The sequence below is a fragment of the Elephas maximus genome, chromosome 12, assembly GCF_024166365.1.
Source record: "Elephas maximus indicus isolate mEleMax1 chromosome 12, mEleMax1 primary haplotype, whole genome shotgun sequence".
In the NCBI taxonomy this organism is placed as follows: Eukaryota; Metazoa; Chordata; class Mammalia; order Proboscidea; family Elephantidae; genus Elephas; species Elephas maximus.
Window position 1 is genome coordinate 110326220 of NC_064830.1, and position 17042 is coordinate 110343261.

A 17042-nucleotide genomic window follows, 5' to 3' on the forward strand; every position below is an offset into this window, starting at 1 on the left:
CCTGATGGAGCTGGGGGCTGGGCCGGCCGTGGGGCACGTGGCGGGGCACGTGGCGGGGCACGTGGCGGGGCACCCGACGGGGCACGTGGCGGGGCACGTGGAGCGCGGAGGGGCATGTGGCGGGGGGAGCCTGATGGAGCTGGGGGCTGGGCCGGCCGTGGGGCACGGGGCGGGGCACGGGGCGGGGCACGGGGCGGGGGGCTGGGCCGGCCGTGGGGCACGTGGCGGGGGGCTGGGCCGGCTGTGGGGCACGTGATGGGCACAGTGACGGGGCACGTGGAGCGTGGAGGGGCACGTGTTACAGCACGTGCAGCGCGGAGGAGCACGTGACAGGGACGCAGGGGCGCAACGTGTGGGGCTGGCGGGAATAGCTGCGGAGGAGCACGTGGCGCGGACGCACGCAGGGTGGGGGAAATATAATGGGGGCCCGCCAGTGAGAACCAGGCCCCAGAGCTGCCTGCGGTCGGTTGGGCCGGGCCAGTGGGTTACTTCTGCCTTCAGCAGTCCCTCCTCCATTGCATTTGGAGAAACGTAGGCACAGACAGGACTTTCAGGTCAAAGGGCCCAGTTCCTGAAGAAAAAAAGTGATGTCCCTCATCTTCCCACCACCAAGTCCACAAAACCTGGGGCACCTGCCCTCCTGTGCTAGGAGGGAAGAGTGGGCCTCACAGACCCTCCTCTGCTGTCTCCGTGGTTCCTTCTCCTCCTGGTTGCTCAAGGACTGGACTCCTCGGGGTGGGCCCTCTCTTCCAGAGCTTTTCCTTCAGTTTATACGTGCCCTCAAATCTTTACCTTAAAACAAGCTTGTCTTCTGTTATCCCACATTTTCCTTCTGCTACAGGTGGCCCCCTTCCTACTCTGCACAGAAAACTTCTCAAAATAGTTGCTGCAATTGCCTCTTTTTCAACTACTTTGTCTCCATCTTCTCACCCTTCATTTTCTCTTCAACGCACTTCACCGCTCCTTCCTTTACACCAAGCCCTGAAGAATGCGCTTGTTGCCAAATCCACCAGACACCTTTTTTTCCTCCTCCATTTACCAGACTTTTGTCAGCATTTCCCAAAATTGACTTCTCTGACCTTAAAACACTTTGTTCTCTTGGCTTCTGAGTTCATTTTCTATCACTGTCCTAACAAATTATCAGTTATGTAGATCAGAGGTCCAACATAGGTCTCACTGGGCTGAAAATAAGGCGTAGGTGTTGTTGCATCCTTTACTGGAGGTTCTGGGGAAGAATCCACTTCTGAGCTCATTCAGGTTCTTGGCAGAATCCAAGTCCTTGCAGCAGCAGGCCTGAGGTCCCTCTCTTTGCTGGCTGTCAGCCTGAGAGCCACCATTAGCTCTTACAGACCTCTCTCTTGACCTTGTATGTGGGCCCCTACACCCCAGAGCCAGCAACAGCCCATCACAGCCTTCTCACGCTTGGAATCTGAGATTCCCTTGTGCCACAGTTCTTCGCTGACTCCAGCCAGAGAAAGTGCTCTGCTTTTAAGGGCTTATATTTTTTTATAATTAGATTGGGCCCACTACCTGGATAATTTAGTTCCATAACCTTAATTACATCTGCAAAGTCCCTTTTGCCACGTAATGTAACATTCACAGGCTCCAGGGATTAGGACAGAGCTAGACACCTGGTGGGGAGGGGGTGGCATTCTGCCTACCACAGCTCTCTGGACACTGTACTCTGATTTTCTTCCTACCTCACTGGCTGTTCCTTCTCAGTCATTCTCCTCTTCCTGACCTCTAAACATTGGTGCTGGGGGACGGCTCCAGCAAGGAAAGACCCTCACTGTGCATCCTGGCAGATAATGCAAAGAACTGACACGTAGCCCTTTCCACATTTATGAGTTCAAGGAAACTCACTGACTGACACGGGCAAGCAGCTGCTCTCCAGTGGCGGCCGGCTGGAGTATTTCCCACAACCACCTAGCATGGGACCCAAGCTTATATACCATTCCAGCAGGGACCAAGGCTCATCGTTTTCTCCCACATCCTTGGGCAGTCAGTGTTCCCAGGGACTTCACGTCCAGGGCCAGATATTTTCCTTCTTGTTGCTAAGGCATTTCTCAGCCTTGGCCGCTGGCCCAGTCATGCCATTCCCGGCCTTGTACCTTAGCCCGAGTCCATCCCAAATTCATCCCCAGCATGCTTCAGGGAAGAGCAAAGCTGACTCCATTCGGGAGGGGATGCGTATAGCTGAATAGCATTACCCTATAATTGGTAACTCCGGGGTCTTGTCCTTGTACTTCTGCCGTTCCCTCTCTATTCTCAATCCCTGGGAGATCCCAGCCATTCCCATAGGTTTAAATAGGTGACGTATTTAAATAGGTGATATATATCAGGCCAGCCTAGGCCTCCCCTGAGCTCTGGAGCTCCAGGCTCCTGTGTCCAGTTGCCTACTTCAGTGGTTCTCAAAGTGTAGTCCCCAGACCAGCAGCAGCAGTGTCACCTGGGAACTTACTAGAAATGCAAGTTCTTTGGCCCATCCCTATCCTCCTGAAACAGAATCTCTGGAGGTGGGACTTAGCAATCTTACTTTCTCTCCCTCTTTAATTTTTTTTTACTGTGCTTTAGGTGAAAGTTTGCAGTTCAAGCTAATTTCTCATATAAAAATTTATACACATATTGTTTTTTGACATTACTTGCAATCGCCACAATGTGACAACACGCTCCCCCTTTCCACCCTAGGTTCTTTGAGTCCATTCAACCAGTCCCTGTCTCTTTCTACCTTCTCATCCTGCCTTCGGACAGGAGCCGCCATTTGGTCTCATATATCTGATTGAACTAAGAACACTCTTCATGTGTATTATTTTTTGTTTTATCCTCCTGTCTAATCTTTGAGATGTGGGCTTCAGGAATGGTTTCATTTCTGGGTTAACAGAGTATCTGGAGGCCATAGTTTAGGGGGTTCCTCCAGTCTCTGTCAGATCATTAAGTCTGGTCTTTTTATTGAATTTGAGTTCTGCTCCACACTTTTCTCCTGCTCTGTCTGGGACTGTCTGTTGTGTTTCCTGTCAGGGTGGTCATTGGTGGTAGCCGGGCACCATCTAGTTCTCATCTCAGGCTGGTAGTGTCTCCGGCTTATGTGGTCCTTTAGTCTCTTGGGCTAATATTTCCTTGTGTCTTTGGTTTTCTTCATTCTTCTTTGTTTCAGTGGGGATAGGACCAATTGATGTATCTTAGATGGCTGCTCCCAAGCTTTTAAAGACCCCAGACGCCCCTCACCAAAGTGGGATGGAGAACATTTTCTTAATAAGCTTTGTTATGCCAGTTGACCTAGATGTCCCCTGAAACTTTGGTCCCCAGAACCCCGCCCCTGCTACTCTGTCCCTCAAAGAGTTTGGATGTGTCCAGGAAACTTCTTAGCTTTTGCTTTGGTTCCGCTGCGCTGACTTCCCCTGGTTTGTGTGTTGTCCTTCCCTTCACTGAAGTTGATCCTTGTCTACTATCTAATTAGTGAATTCCACCCACCTCCCCCCTGCCCTTGGAACCATCAAAGAATACTTTTTTCTGTGTTTAAATCTTTTCTTGAGTTCTTATAATAGTGGTCTCATACAGTATTTGTCTTTTTTGTGATGGACTCATTTCACTCAGCATAATGCCCTCCAGATTCATCCATGCTGTGAGATGTTTTGTGGATTCATCATTGTTCTGTATCGTTGTGTAGTACTCCATTGTGTGTATGTACCAAAATTTGTTTATCCATTCATCTGTTGATGGATGCAATCTTACATTTTAACAAGTCCTCCAAGTGATTTTGTGGCCAGCTGAAGTAGGCATTGGGCTACTCAATTGCTCCATCTGAGTGTCCTTAAGGTTTGTGCACTTTTATACGTCAATTAAAAAATCAAAATAAATGAATAAAGCCAAAAACCCATTGCTGCAAGTCAATTCTGACTCACAGCAATCCTACAGGACAGAGTGGAACTGCTCCATAGGGTTTCCAAGGAGTGGCTGGTGGATTCAAACTGCTGACCCTTCGGTTAGCAGCTGAGCTCTTAACCACTGTGTCACCAGGGCTCCAAAATGAATAAAAAATACCTTCAAAATTCTAAAAAAAAAAAAAAAAACAGATTCAGAAAGAATTCTGTCAAAACACATGCCCCTCCCTTTTGGGGTTTGTAAGGTGTGTTGTGAGGGGCCCAGCCCCCTCTGCCCCCCTCCATACATGGCCAAAGCAAGCACCTGAATCTTGCCATTATCAGAGCTGGCCAATCAGAGGCTGCCTGCCCAGTCCCATGAGGTGGCCCAGTTTCCACCTGATTCTGGGTGACCTTGAGGACACAGGGTGTTGCTGGGAAAGGTGAAGGGGAGGAAAAAAAGGGCAGAGACTAGGTATCCAGCTGCAGTTCCCAGGTTTCCATTCCTGCCGTCTCATCCTGGGAAGAGAAGAGGGTGACTCCATCGGGCCAGTGACCCCATCAGGTCAGTGATGGTCTGAGGCCCCAGTGGGGGGCTCAGTGGATGGTGAGGGAACAGGTGGTACAACATCAGGGCTCCGCCTGGCTCTGCTTCAGCTTCAGGCATGTGTTTCTTCTCTCTCCTTGCCAACCATTTGCCATAGGGTGTGGCGTGGGATGCTAGGATAGCCCGCTCCTAGTCCCAATGCTGTTTGAGCACAGAACTGCCTGCTTTGGAACGACCTGGGGTGTCTGCCGTACATGCAGATTTCCGGGCTGCACTCAGACTCTCTAAAGCAGAATCTTAAAGGTGGAAATCAGGAATCATAATAATCCTTTCAACAGTTGCTATGAAGTTTGAGAACTGATCTAGAAAGTGGGAATGCCAAACAGTTCTTCCGCTAATGGCCTTTGTTTCTGCTGTGGGGTTCTGGGCCAGGACTGCTGAGGGCAGTGTCGCTGCAAATGACCCTGAAGCTGTCTCCTTGCATGTTTACCCACAAATCTAAGTAAAAAATGTAGAGTCTTATCTCTCTGAGTGACTGTTTTCTCACTGAAGTCCTTTGTTTTACACCTGGAGAAACTGAGGCCCAAGGTCACAGTGCGTCAGGGCCAGAGCCCAGGTCTGGCATGCTTGCATCTGCATTTCTGGCGGCCCTGGGTGGTGGGGCAGAGAGCTGGGCAGGCCAGTGGAGGGACAGTCCTTTCCCACTGTGTTTCAGTGTTTCAGGTGGATGGCGTGGCAGGTGAGTGTGCCGGAGCTGGAGGACCGGCTTCAGTGCCCCATCTGCCTAGAGGTCTTTAAGGAGCCCCTGATGCTGCAGTGTGGCCACTCCTACTGTAAGGGCTGCCTGGTCTCCCTGTCCCGCCACCTGGACGCGGACTTGCGTTGCCCAGTGTGCCGGCAGGCGGTAGACAGCAGCAGCTCCTCGCCCAATGTCTCCCTGGCCCGGGTGATTGAGGCTCTGCGCCTTCCCAGGGACCCAGAGCCCCAGGTCTGCGTGCACCACCGAAACCCGCTCAGCATCTTCTGCGAGGAGGATCAGGAGCTCATCTGTGGCCTCTGTGGCCTGCTGGGCTCCCACCAGCACCACCGCGTCACCCCTGTCTCCACCGTCCACAGCCGCATGAAGGTGGGAACCGGGCTCTCCGGGGGCCAGGGGCAGGGCCTGTGGGCTATGGAGCCCAGGTCCGGGGCTTTCTGGTGCTATCACCTGGCATAAAAGGAGGGTCACCACGCAGGACTCAGTTTTCCTCCAGCCTTGTCCTGCAGCAGGACTCTCGAGAACATTCATTCATTCATTCATCACGTTTTGAGCAGCTGCTAAAACCAAGTGTTGGGGATTAGGGAATACTCGAGATGGAGAGCCCCCTGGAGTCACTTGCCAGCTCCTTGCTGCTTTATTTTTCCTCGTGGCTCTTGTTTGTTTCTAGCGTGCTCTCGTGGCTGCCTCTCAGGTAGGCTCACGAGGGCAGGAACTTTGTTCTTTTCCCTGCTAAATTCCCGAGTAAGTGCTCACAGTATATTTGTTTCCTGAACTCCTGCTTCCAGGTCTAGTAGCTAACAACAACAACAACAGTAATAATAATGCCATCTTAGGTTGATGCATTCATCCGGGGATCGCAAAGCAGCTCCACCTACACTTCATTTCCTCCTCAGAGCCCTGTGAGGCAGGGAGGGCAGGGCTCTTACTGTATTTACAAATGAGGAAACTGAGGCTCAGAGAAGGCAATGGTCTTATCCAAGCTCACACAAACTTGTGAGTGGCAGATCTAGGAGTCAAACCAAGGCCCGTTTTCTTTCCATTGCCAACAGATCAGGAAAGGGCAGGAAGGGTTCTCGGGAGTGAAATGTCACAGGAAGGAGTGAGCTTGGCAGGAGAGTTTTGGGAAACTGAAAGTGAGGAATGAAAAAATATAGGAGAGGGAAGAGCATCCAGACAGGCAGGCAGAGGGCCCTGTGAGCTGTTCCAGGGTTTCCTGGGCTGAGTGGTCTGGCAGCTTTCCTTTGCTCCTCAACCCTGGGAGACAAGTAGGAGACTTGTGCAGGGCTGGCCAGGCCATGCATGGGGCCCTCTTTCCCATGAACATTTATTTACTGGGCACCTCATATTGCTAGGCACTGTGCTTTGTGCCCTCAGTACACTAGTGGGCAAGAGACTCCTTGCTCTGGGGAAGCTCATTCTGGAGGTCTAGCAGAGTGGTCCATATGTCAAGGTTAAATACAGGGAGCAGTGAGATCACCCAGAACATGAATCCTACATGGCCTCAGGTGGTCAGGGAAGGCTTCCTGGAGGAAGTAGACCTCTAAGCTGAGACTAAATGACAAGGAGGACTTGATAGGAAAAGAAGAGGAGGAAGAACATTCCAAGTGTAAAGACAGCAAGTGCAAAATACCAGGAGGCAAACAGCATGGCACACCTGAGGAAAGATAAATCACTCCATAAAGCCTGGGGAGAGAGGTGAGAGCGAGGTGGGCAGAAGAGGTAAGCAGGGGCCCATGTCACACCTGAAGAGATCTGGGGTTTATCTGGAGAGTCACAGGGAGGGGTTACTGGGGAATTTTAAGCAGAGTGGTGATGTGGTCAGGTGTCTCTGGCTAGAGAGTAGACTGAAGAGTGAGGCTGACAGATGGGAGCAAAATATAAGGGCATCAGGAGCTGGGTAAGTGGGAATGGGAGGAAGGCCGGGAGGCTCAGGGGATTAAAAAAAAAAAAAAAAAGTTGCCATTGAGTTGATTCTGACTCCTGGTGAGCCCATGTGTGTCAGAGCAGAACTGTGTTTCATACGGTTTTCAATGGCTGGTTTTTCAGAAGTAGATCACCAGGCCTGTCTTCTGAGGTGCTTCTGGGTGGACTCGAACCTCCAACCTTTCAGTTAGCAGCTGAGCACATTAACTGTACTACCCAGGAACACCAGGACATAATTAGAAAAGAAAAACCCTGATGACTGAATGTGGGGGTACAGGAAAGGGAAGAGCCAGGATCGACCCCCAGACCTCTAATTTTGGCAAGTCCCCTTGCACAGACAATGGGTACAAGGGGGAGAGAGGGTGGCAGTGTCAGGAATGGGCAGGTAGAGTGCGAGGTACCTGTGGGACAGTCATGAGATGATGTCCAACAAGCAGATGGGTGACACAGTCTGGAGACCAGGAAAGGGATCAGGACTGGAGATAAGGGATTCAGAGTAATCTACATATGGTGGAAATTGAAGACCAAGGAGAGTCTGTGGAATGATAAGGGAAGAGGCTGGTGAGGACACCTGAGGTGCCCCAGGGTTTGGGTAGAGAGAAGGAAACCTGGAAAGAAGCAGCAGAGAGAACAGGGAAGCTGGCTGAGTGTGGCCTCCTGGAAATCAGAGGGACAGAACATCTGAAGGGCAAGATCACGTGTGTGATGTCTGATGAGGACTGAAAAATGGCTACTGGATTTAGTCAGAATTGATTGTCTTGGCCTGAGCAGTTTTAGGGCGGTTTGGAAGAAGGAAGCCAGACTGCAGCAGGATGGAGCTAACTCTGAGTCTGAGCAGCAAGAAGGGCTGCCAGGAGAGAAGGATCTCGCTCATCATCTCTGCCAAGGAGCTGGGCCCCAGTTTGGGTCACCATTTGGGGTTTGGGTTTTTGCGATCCCAAGTCTCTTCTCTGTGATGCAACTGTATTATGCCCCTTTATCAGATCCCTTCTGTGCATTGCTGTTTCCTCCTATTTATTGGGACCCTAGATACTTAACTTTTGCATAATTCTTTTCCTCTCACCGTGGCAAAGTTGATATACCTCTCTGCCTTGAGAAGGCTGCAATTAATTGGACTGTCCTTCTCAGGCCACTGTGAGATGTTCTGAGTGCCTCGTGACCCAGGGCAAGGACTCTGTGTCCATTTACCCCTAAGTTTGCTTTACTTTTTACTCAACTCCCTTCCCAAAAACTGACCTCAGTTTGGGGACTATCTCAACTAAAGTGTCTGTACGATCCCTGGGCACAAAAAGAAGGGACTCTGGTCATGTGGTGGGGCTAAATGGGCAGATCTGCAGGTGGTCCTGGTTGACATCCCTAAGCCTAGGTCAAATTTGGGGCCAGGGCAGCCCAGGAAATGTGAGCTTACTTAAGCCTGGAGAGGTCCCCAAATCCAGGTGCGGTCCAAGCCTGCCAGGGATGGATTCAGGTCTTTAATAAGGAAGTTGGTGGGGGGGGGGGTCACCAGGTGTACCCTGCACCACAATATGCACAGTTTGCCCTAGAATTAGCCTTATTGGGTCCAGCCTTTTTGGAAATGACTCTTGATCAAATGCCCATTGAGTCTGGAGCTGCTGGTGGCATAAGTTGCCTGGAGAGTTTACCTGGTGGGTACCCTACTGGCAGCATTCCACACAGGAAGTGTTGGCTTCAGACTGGAATCACCACTCTTGGATATTGTGCAATGACTTTCAGGTAGCTGTAACAATGTTTAACATCTCTCTCTGCATCATGGAGAAGGATGGCATTGAGATTCTCCCTTGGCTGGGCAATTTCTACAGTTGATCTTACCTATTTTGGAGTGAGGGGCACCTGGGAAGCTTAGGTCCTGCCCTGGTTCCACTGGGATGTGCTTGTGGCCACTGGAATTCTCCCAAGAAGGACGAGGTCCCAAGGAGCTAAGTGGGTCCAGAGCTCAGCAGCTCATGGGCCACGGCATGTTGCCTCCAGGAGGAGCTTGCGACCCTCGTCTCTGACCTAAAGCAGGAGCAGAAGAAGGTGGATGAGCATATTGCCAAATTGGTGAACAACAGGACCCGAATTGTGGTGAGTGAGCCATGTCTGCCCCCTACCAGGCACCTGGCACCTTTGTGGTCCTGCAGGACCCCGTTCTTATTTGTATTTTACAAAAACAGCAGGCCTCCCATAGGAAGCCAGGCATTTCTTGGTGGGTGGAGAAAGTGAAAATTCCAACTGGGAGAAATCAGCTCAGTTGTTAGGACTGGCTCCAAGTTGGCTTTTGTCCTCCATGTCCTTGGGACTGAGATAACCCAGAATTTGAGTCCCAGAGATAAACAACCCAAAGCTGTGAGCATGGCTCTGCCCCCCATGCCACCTGTGTCTGCTTGACCTTCACAGCCTGCGAGTGGGCTTATTGTGCCCTTTCAGTACGTTGGGACACAGGCCAGGACAGGCCTGAAGACCTCAGCTGCTATCTGTCTCAGGGCTCCTCCGTGAGGGGCACAGGGGCTGGAGGGCATGGAACCTGAGCCCTGAGGGTGACTGCCAAACAGGGACAAGGAGCCTTGCAGTGTCTTGTTTAGCCCTCATCATGTTTGAGAGGGGGTGGTGGTACCCCTGTCTGAGGAGGGCAGAACTCGGGTCCCACAGTCCTGTGCTAGCTCATTCCAACGTCTGGGCTCTCTCAGGGCATTCAGATTTTTTTCAGTTGTGGAGCCCTGTGATAAATAATGCACATTTAATAGTTAAAACAGGTGAAAGCAGAGCCACTCTCTTTGAAACGGGAATGGGGGTCCAGAATCTCCCCTACTACCTGTCACCCTCCCCCAGGACCACATCTCCCTGAAATATTTAGGGGTCATGGGCACCGTTTGAACACCTGAGCAGAAATCAGCCCACAGGGCCTGCCTGGGACTCAGGTGCCAGAATCAGCCGTGTCAGGAAGGCCCAGTAAGGCCAGCCACAGCCACACAGATCTGCTGTGGTTTCGGCTGTGACTGGACCCTCCTTGTCCCAGAATGAGTCCGATGTGTTCAGCTGGGTGATCCACCGAGAGTTCCAGGAGCTGCACCACCTGGTGGACGAGGAGAAGGCCCACTGCTTGGAGGGGGTGGAGGGCCACACTCGTGGCCTCGTGGCCTCCCTGGACATGCACCTGGAGCAGGCCCAGAGGACTCGGGAGCAGCTGGTCCAGGCTGAGCGTGTGCTGGAGCAGTTCAGTAATGAGAGTCATCATGAGTTCATCCGGGTGAGTGGACATGGGAATGCCCCTGAGCCAAGGCTCTCAGGGCCCACAGAGTATCCTCCTTCCTAAGCACCTCGTCTTCCCCACCTCTCTTTTGTCTTACAGAAGTACCACTCCATAGCCTCCAGGTAAGAGTCTCCAAGGGAGCACCCAGTGGCTCCAGGGGAGATGGTCATCTCCTCTCTACTCAGTTTCTCATTTGGCTTAACCGGTGCTTCTGGAGCAGCTGCCCAAATCTAGCTCTGAGCACTAGCCCAGGAAAACAGGGATGAAAGCTGTGTCGCTGCCTTCAGGGACCCCAAACAGCTTGGGTTCAAGCTCAGCTCTGGGTGGCTGGTGCAAGCTGCATAATACCTCTGAGCCTCAGGCAGACAGTGAACTATGATTACATACAACAGAAATTCATGCAAGCTACAGAAACAATACAGAGGAGAAGGTGAATGGGGATTGGCAAGGAAGGTGTGCAGGTGAACGGGAGTTGGTAGGTCAGCAGAGTGGGAGTGAGGCGTGTGAGTGGGTGGAGCAGTGCACTCTTTGCAGTGTTGAAGGAGTTCACCATTGCTGGGGTGAGTCTGATGCAGGGAGGAAGGGGAGGATGAGGCAGGAGAGGTGGGTGATGGCTCTAATGAGACCTGGAAACATGCACTAAGGACGTGGGATCTGTGGTCTTGTCCCAACAAAGCCACAGTTTACGCAGTTCCTGAGCCACCTCAGACCCTGTTATGGGAGTTTTCTTGTTTTCTGAATTTCCTTTTAGTCTTGGGGATAGTTTGGTTAAGAGATACTGGTTTAAACGGATGGATGGGGAATCTGATTGGCTCAGTGTATAGCTGGTGTCCGCTCCTGGGCCAGTTGGCTGTGGCTTGGGACCAGGGTCACTGACACAGAGCAGTGGGTCTCAAACTTGCATCAGGACCACCAGTAGAGCTTATTAAACACGTATTACTGGACTCCAGGAAGCAGTTTCTGATTCAGCAGGTCCGGAGTGGGACCCAAGAATTTGCACTTCTAACAGATCCCCAGGGGCGGCTGCTGTGGCTGGTCTTGGCCCTGTACTTTGAGAATCCCCCCTAGGAAGGGGCAGCACTTTAGGAAGCGGGTGTGAGGGGAAGGAACGACAGGCACTTTGCGCTCTGGGTTTGGACATCCACATGGGTGGGGTGGGCTGTTGGGTGCCTCGCTCTGCCATCACTGTTGATGTCACACCCAGAGCAGAGCTCCTGCAGGCCCGGCCCTTGGAAGGCACGTTCAGCCCCATCTCCTTCAAGCCAGGCCTCCACCAGGCCGACATCAAGCTGACTGTGTGGAAAAGGCTCTTCCGCAAAGTTCTGCCAGGTGAGGCCCTAACCCATCCTTCTCCCTGAGGGCAGCCGGCCCTGGCGGCAGCAGCTTCTCAGTGGCATCAGAGAGAGTCTAGCTAGAGAGATCGTGAGGGGAGGCTGGCAGACAGTAGTGGTGGGAATGTGGGACTGGGGTCCCCCAGACAGCATGGGCTCAGGCTCAGCCTCATCTCTTCCTGGCTGGGTGACTGGGCAAGTACTTGAAATTGCTCTGAGTGTAAAAATGGCGTGGCCTCAGGCCTCATCTAAACTTAGGAGAGGGGAGGAGAATCACTGAGATCAGCATCAGCCCAAAGCTGATTCCTCTGGGGTGGAGGTCAGACACACCGCTGTCTTCAGCCTTTTACCAATTCTGACTCCAGCTGTCCCTCGCACAGCACTGTCTGCTTCTCTGCTGGCTTCGATAATTTGTTGCAATGGCCACACACAACTCACAGACCATACTCATGATTATGGGGTTTATTAGGGGAGTAACAGGTTACAGCTGAGAATCAGGATCAACTTCGAAATACCAGGATTCAGGATACAGTTCTTCCATCAGGACAGCTTCTTCTCGGCAGTGCCCGCAGGCAGGCCTCTCCCTCAGCCCTAGGCCCTTGGCCCTCAGCCCTTGGCTCTCAGCCTGGCCTCTGCCCTGCTTGGACAAGTGTTACAAAGCTCTTTTGCTCTGCTGATAACTGCCCAGAGGCACCTCACTCTGCCAGGAAGCCTCCTGCCCACAGGCACTCAGCTTTCTCACCCCATGGGTCGGCATGCCCACCTTAGCCACTTCCCAGCCCACCTTTCCGTCTCGAGCCAGTCTCCTCGTGCTGCTGTTGTTTCTCTGCTGCTGGACTCTGCCATGCTTGCCGCCACTTCTCGCCGTCTCACACCGTCTCCAATGTTACAGCTTTGTCTCCTGGGTCCAGGAGGTTCTTAGCACAGGCAACCTGGGTTCAAAAGATGTGCTCCACTCCTGGCTCTTCTTCTTGATGGTAGTGAGGTTCCCCCTCCCCAACCTCTGGAACCGGCTCCCTTTAAGCCTAGTGGGATGGCAAAACTGACCAATCCCCTGCGTGATTCCATGCACCTTATTTGCATGGTCTCACTCCTGCAAGCGTTCCATGCACCTGATTTGCATTAGCAAAACTGTCCAATCCCCTTGGTGGGCCACAAGCACTCCATCTGTAGAGTACCACACAATCATCCCTTAGGAGCCACAAGACCACGGCTAGAAGGGCCATACCATAGCGACCTACCGCACCACACAGAGCCTCACGTTCCTCGTCTATAAAGAGGAGCTGTTCACACTCGCCTTGCAGGAGCTGCATTTTATATATACAGGTAGCCTCCACCTTACGACAGGGCTCCGTTCTGATGTCTCCACTGTAAGTCGAGTACCTCATTTTACATATACAGGTAGCCTCCACCTTACGACAGGGCTCCATTCTGATGTCTCCATTGTAAGACGAGTACCTAATTTTTTTTTTAGTTTTCATTAATATTGCCTTTTATTATCAGTATCTTTATAAATCCCATCTTTGTCTTTGGGAGTTGGAAACATTACATATAAACATCTGTGAGTGAACACTTGAGAATGACAACATTAGCAAATTACGCACTACAACATTGTATATAGTAAAAACGCAAAGTAGTAGTGTGGTTCGTCATAACTTGAATACATTGTAAGTTGGGGACTGCCTGTGTGTATATTTCTACACACATATTTATGCACATATATACCCACAGAGATACATGTGCATGTATACACACACAGACATATATGTGTGTGCATGTAGTTTGTTGTTCTCAGCTGTTGCTGAGTTAGCCCGACTCATGGGGACCCTGTATACAACAGAACAAAACGCTGCTTGGTCCTGGGCTGTCCCCGTGATTGGTTGTGGGTTGACCCACTGTGACCCGGAGGGTTTTCACTGGCTAATTTTTGGAAGTAGATTGCCAGGCCTTTCTTCCTAGCCCGTTGTAGTCTGTAAGCTCTGCTGACACTGTCGAGCGCCACGGACATGCACGCCGCCGCTGACGGGTAGGCGACAGGGGACCACGATGTGCATTAGCTAGGAATTGAACCTGGGTCTCCCACATGCAAGGCGAGAATTCTACCGCTTAACCACCACTGCCGCACATGTAGGAGTTTGGGCTTAATAAATGGTAGGGGTTATTCTGTCAAAAATTGCTCAAAGACATTTAATTAATTCATTTATTGCTAGCATGGTGTTGATGCGTACATAAGGGAGATCAATAGATCGAGTTCATCCAACCAAGGCAAAAACAGAGTTTACAAAGAGAAAATAGGAGAAGCGGGGAGAAGACAAAACTACCGTCAGTCTGTGAACAGTGAACCTTTTTTGCACGGCTTTTGGGTAAGCTGATTAGCTGACAGCTAGCAAAGAGTTCAGCTGTGCTAGTGTGTCCTTCAAGTGGCTGACGAGGGTATCAAAGAAAACTGCGTTTGTTTCTGGATTTAGCTGTGGAGAACTTAGCTGTGGAGCATATGTGGCAGCTGCCTTCCAGGCCTTTCCATCAGCACTTCCACCTCAACCTTCACCAGAAGCCCTTGACCCACAGCTATTTTTCCTAACCCTTTGGGCATTCATTCAGCCAAGATCCTTTGGGTGTGCCCGCTCTGTGCTGCCCCCTCCTGAGCCCTGGGGAGCAAAGATTAGTCAGGCACACTGTCTCTTCTTGAGAGGCCCGGGGCCTCCTTGGAGCAGAGGCCGTCTTCTGTGTGGCTCCAACAACACACTCCTCCGCTCTCTTCCCCAGCTCCAGAGCCTCTCAGCCTGGACCCTGCCACGGCCCACCCGCTCCTCGAGCTCTCCAAGGGCAACACGGTGGTGCAGTGTGGGCTCCTGGCTCAGCAGCGCACCAACCAGCCCGAGCGCTTCGACTACAGCACGTGTGTCCTGGCCAGCCAGGGCTTCTCCTGTGGCCGCCACTACTGGGAGGTAGTTGTGGGCAGCAAGAGCAACTGGCGCCTGGGAGTCATCAAAGGCACGGCCAGTCGCAAGGGCAAGCTGAGCAAGTCCCCAGAGCATGGCGTGTGGCTGATCGGTCTGAAAGAGGGCCGGGTATATGAGGCCTTCAGCTGCCCACGGGTGCCCCTGCCCGTGGTGGGCCACCCCCATCGCATCGGTGTCTACTTGCACTACGAGCAGGGTGAGCTCACCTTCTTCGATGCCGACCGCCCTGAAGACCTGCGACTGCTCTACACCTTTCAGGCTGACTTCCAGGGCAAGCTGTACCCCATCCTGGACACGTGCTGGCATGAACGGGGCAGCAACTCCCTGCCCATGGTGTTGCCTCCACCCAGTGAGCCTGGCCACCTCCCCCTCCCACAGCCCACCAAGCTATAGGGCTGCCCACCGTCCTGCTTGCCCACAGGCCCGCGCACACAGCCAGGCAGTGGAGACTCTTGAGGTTCCACTGCCATTACCAGCAGTAGGGGATTTCTTCACTGCTGGGGAAGGTCTTCGTGCTGGTTTGCCCCTAGAAACATTTTATGACCACAATCCCCAACCCATCAGCCAAGGGCATATTTAGTAACCTTTGGCCAGCATTAGAGCCAGGCCTTGGTGTCCACAGCCTGTGGTCCAACAAGCTTCCCTTGGTCCTTCCTAATAACGCTATCTGTGTTTATTCTTTGAACCAAGGGCTAGAAAGTTCCTACCCATAATTTTCCCTTAACATGGTAAGCTTTAAACAACTCTTAAGGATCTAATATTAAGGAAGTTAAAGTTGACATTATTTCTTTTTAAATGATTTTCAAATCTTAATTGCTGCACGCACATACTGCTTTATGTGTGGGCTGTTAAAAGCAGCTCCAGCCTCTGGTGACTGCATCTCGGTTCCACCCCCTGCCTACCTGGTCTGTGGTTAGTCACATTGACCACTTAGTCATTCATCCCATACAAGTATCTGGTAAGCCCGGACTGTGTCCCCGCCCTGGGGAGATAAGGAGAAAGCTCTGTCCCCAAAGACCTCTCGTGACTTCCCTCTCAGCTAGATGAGGAAGACAGACCTGGAAATGGCGTTATTTCAAAGCAAAGTGAGTAGGGGCCACAAGGCATACTGCCCATTTCTGACAACTGCTGGGCACCCGGGAGTGGCCCCAAAGGACATGTCTGCTTATGGTGATCCTGCCCCTGCCCAAAGCTGACAGGGCAGGGGCCCGCCTCAGACCAACACAGGGACAACCGAATTCTCTCCAAAGAATCTGGAAATTTAAGGAGAGGGACTGTGGAGCTGCCTGAGTGCCATCTGCAGGGGAACAGCCTCCCACGGTGCCCTCAAGTGTACCCTCAGAGGCCATGTGGCAATGAAGCCTGAGTTACCACACAGCATCCTGTGACCCTCCAGGGCTTGTGAGGCGCTGCCTCAAGGCCACCTCCTTACCCCCCCGGGAGGCCATCATGAGAGTCTTTTTCCTGCATGCCCCACTCCCTCGGAAGTCTAGAGTTAGCACCTCAGCATTGGGATATCCCACAACTCACAGTGCAGTGCGGTCACCTGCCCGTTTGGTTTTGGTGTTGTCCCTTTGGGTGTGTGGGACAAGGACCATAGGGAGTTGGAACCTTTGACTACTCTTCCTTTTGCCAAAGGAAATGTCTGAATCGAAGAGTGGCTCATTGTATCTTTACCAGTTGAATCTGTCAGGCCTTGGCCTTCGTCTGCCTGCTGTGTGCTTCATGCTTTCCAGACCCAATTTCTGGTTATTCAGTTCTTCCTTCAGCTTCATGACAGAGCTGAGGACTACTGCCCCTCTATATCCACTCTCCACTTTGCCACTCTGCTCTCTGTCCTGAGAGGCCAGCCCCAACGGAATGTAAACCCTCTGGCCTCCACTGGGTTCAGGCAGTGGGAGGCACTAGTAGGAGATCCCAGGGCAGAAGAAGGAGTTTAAGGTACTTCTTTTTCTGGTTTCTTCCTGCTGGGCTATGGGTTGGCAGCTGTCCTGTACCAAAGACTCTCCTGTTACTCCTTTCTGTCATTCCTTCAGGCCTAGGGATGGTAACAGGTACTGCACCATCTCTTGTAGGTTCCATTAACTTTGACCATTCTTTTTTATAAATAGTCCCTTCTTTAACGCTTCCTCAATTGCTCTGTTGGAGTGCACCTTTCTGTTCCCAGCTAGGCCCTGATAAATACAGTGACATACCCTTGCACCCATTTTACACATCCCCCTTTTGGTTTGGCTAGGCAGAGTTAGTGTTTGTGGCTTACAACCAAAAGCTCTTAACTGATTTATATCCAATATGGAGAGGGCAGAGGAAAGAGCAGCTCCTTCATGGAGAAGTTGGCATTTATGCTGAAGGAAGTGGAATCCAGGCAGAGGAAAAGAGCCTTCCGGGGTCTAGGTCCACAAGAGATG

The 17042-nt window shown here is 51.9% G+C and overlaps 1 protein-coding gene across 2 annotated transcripts; it reads left to right on the plus strand.

Moving 5' to 3' along the window:
- The first annotated feature begins 4191 nt into the window (after positions 1 to 4191).
- On the plus strand, positions 4192 to 15078 carry TRIM50 (tripartite motif containing 50). Of its 2 annotated transcripts, XM_049902954.1 has the most exons (7): positions 4192 to 4425; positions 5123 to 5533; positions 9080 to 9175; positions 10107 to 10337; positions 10440 to 10462; positions 11545 to 11669; positions 14438 to 15078. In XM_049902954.1, exons 2-7 carry the CDS (start codon positions 5135 to 5137, stop codon positions 15025 to 15027), a joined length of 1464 nt encoding a protein of 487 aa, XP_049758911.1. In that variant the 5' UTR covers positions 4192 to 4425; positions 5123 to 5134; the 3' UTR covers positions 15028 to 15078. The 2 variants fall into 2 exon arrangements, with proteins under 2 accessions (XP_049758911.1, XP_049758910.1); XM_049902953.1 differs by having other exon boundaries at positions 4192 to 5533.
- The last annotated feature ends 1964 nt before the right edge of the window (positions 15079 to 17042 follow it).

What these genes read in the sequence shown, in the direction of transcription:
- TRIM50 (XM_049902953.1), top strand. Translation starts at nt 5,135, where the DNA reads ATGGCGTGGCAGGTGAGTGTGCCGGAGCTGGAGGACCGGCTTCAGTGC. An exon ending in CCGTCCACAGCCGCATGAAG is followed by an intron (nt 5,534 to 9,079) that starts GTGGGAACCGGG and finishes TGTTGCCTCCAG; the next exon opens with GAGGAGCTTGCGACCCTCGT. An exon ending in TACCACTCCATAGCCTCCAG is followed by an intron (nt 10,463 to 11,544) that starts GTAAGAGTCTCC and finishes TGTCACACCCAG; the next exon opens with AGCAGAGCTCCTGCAGGCCC.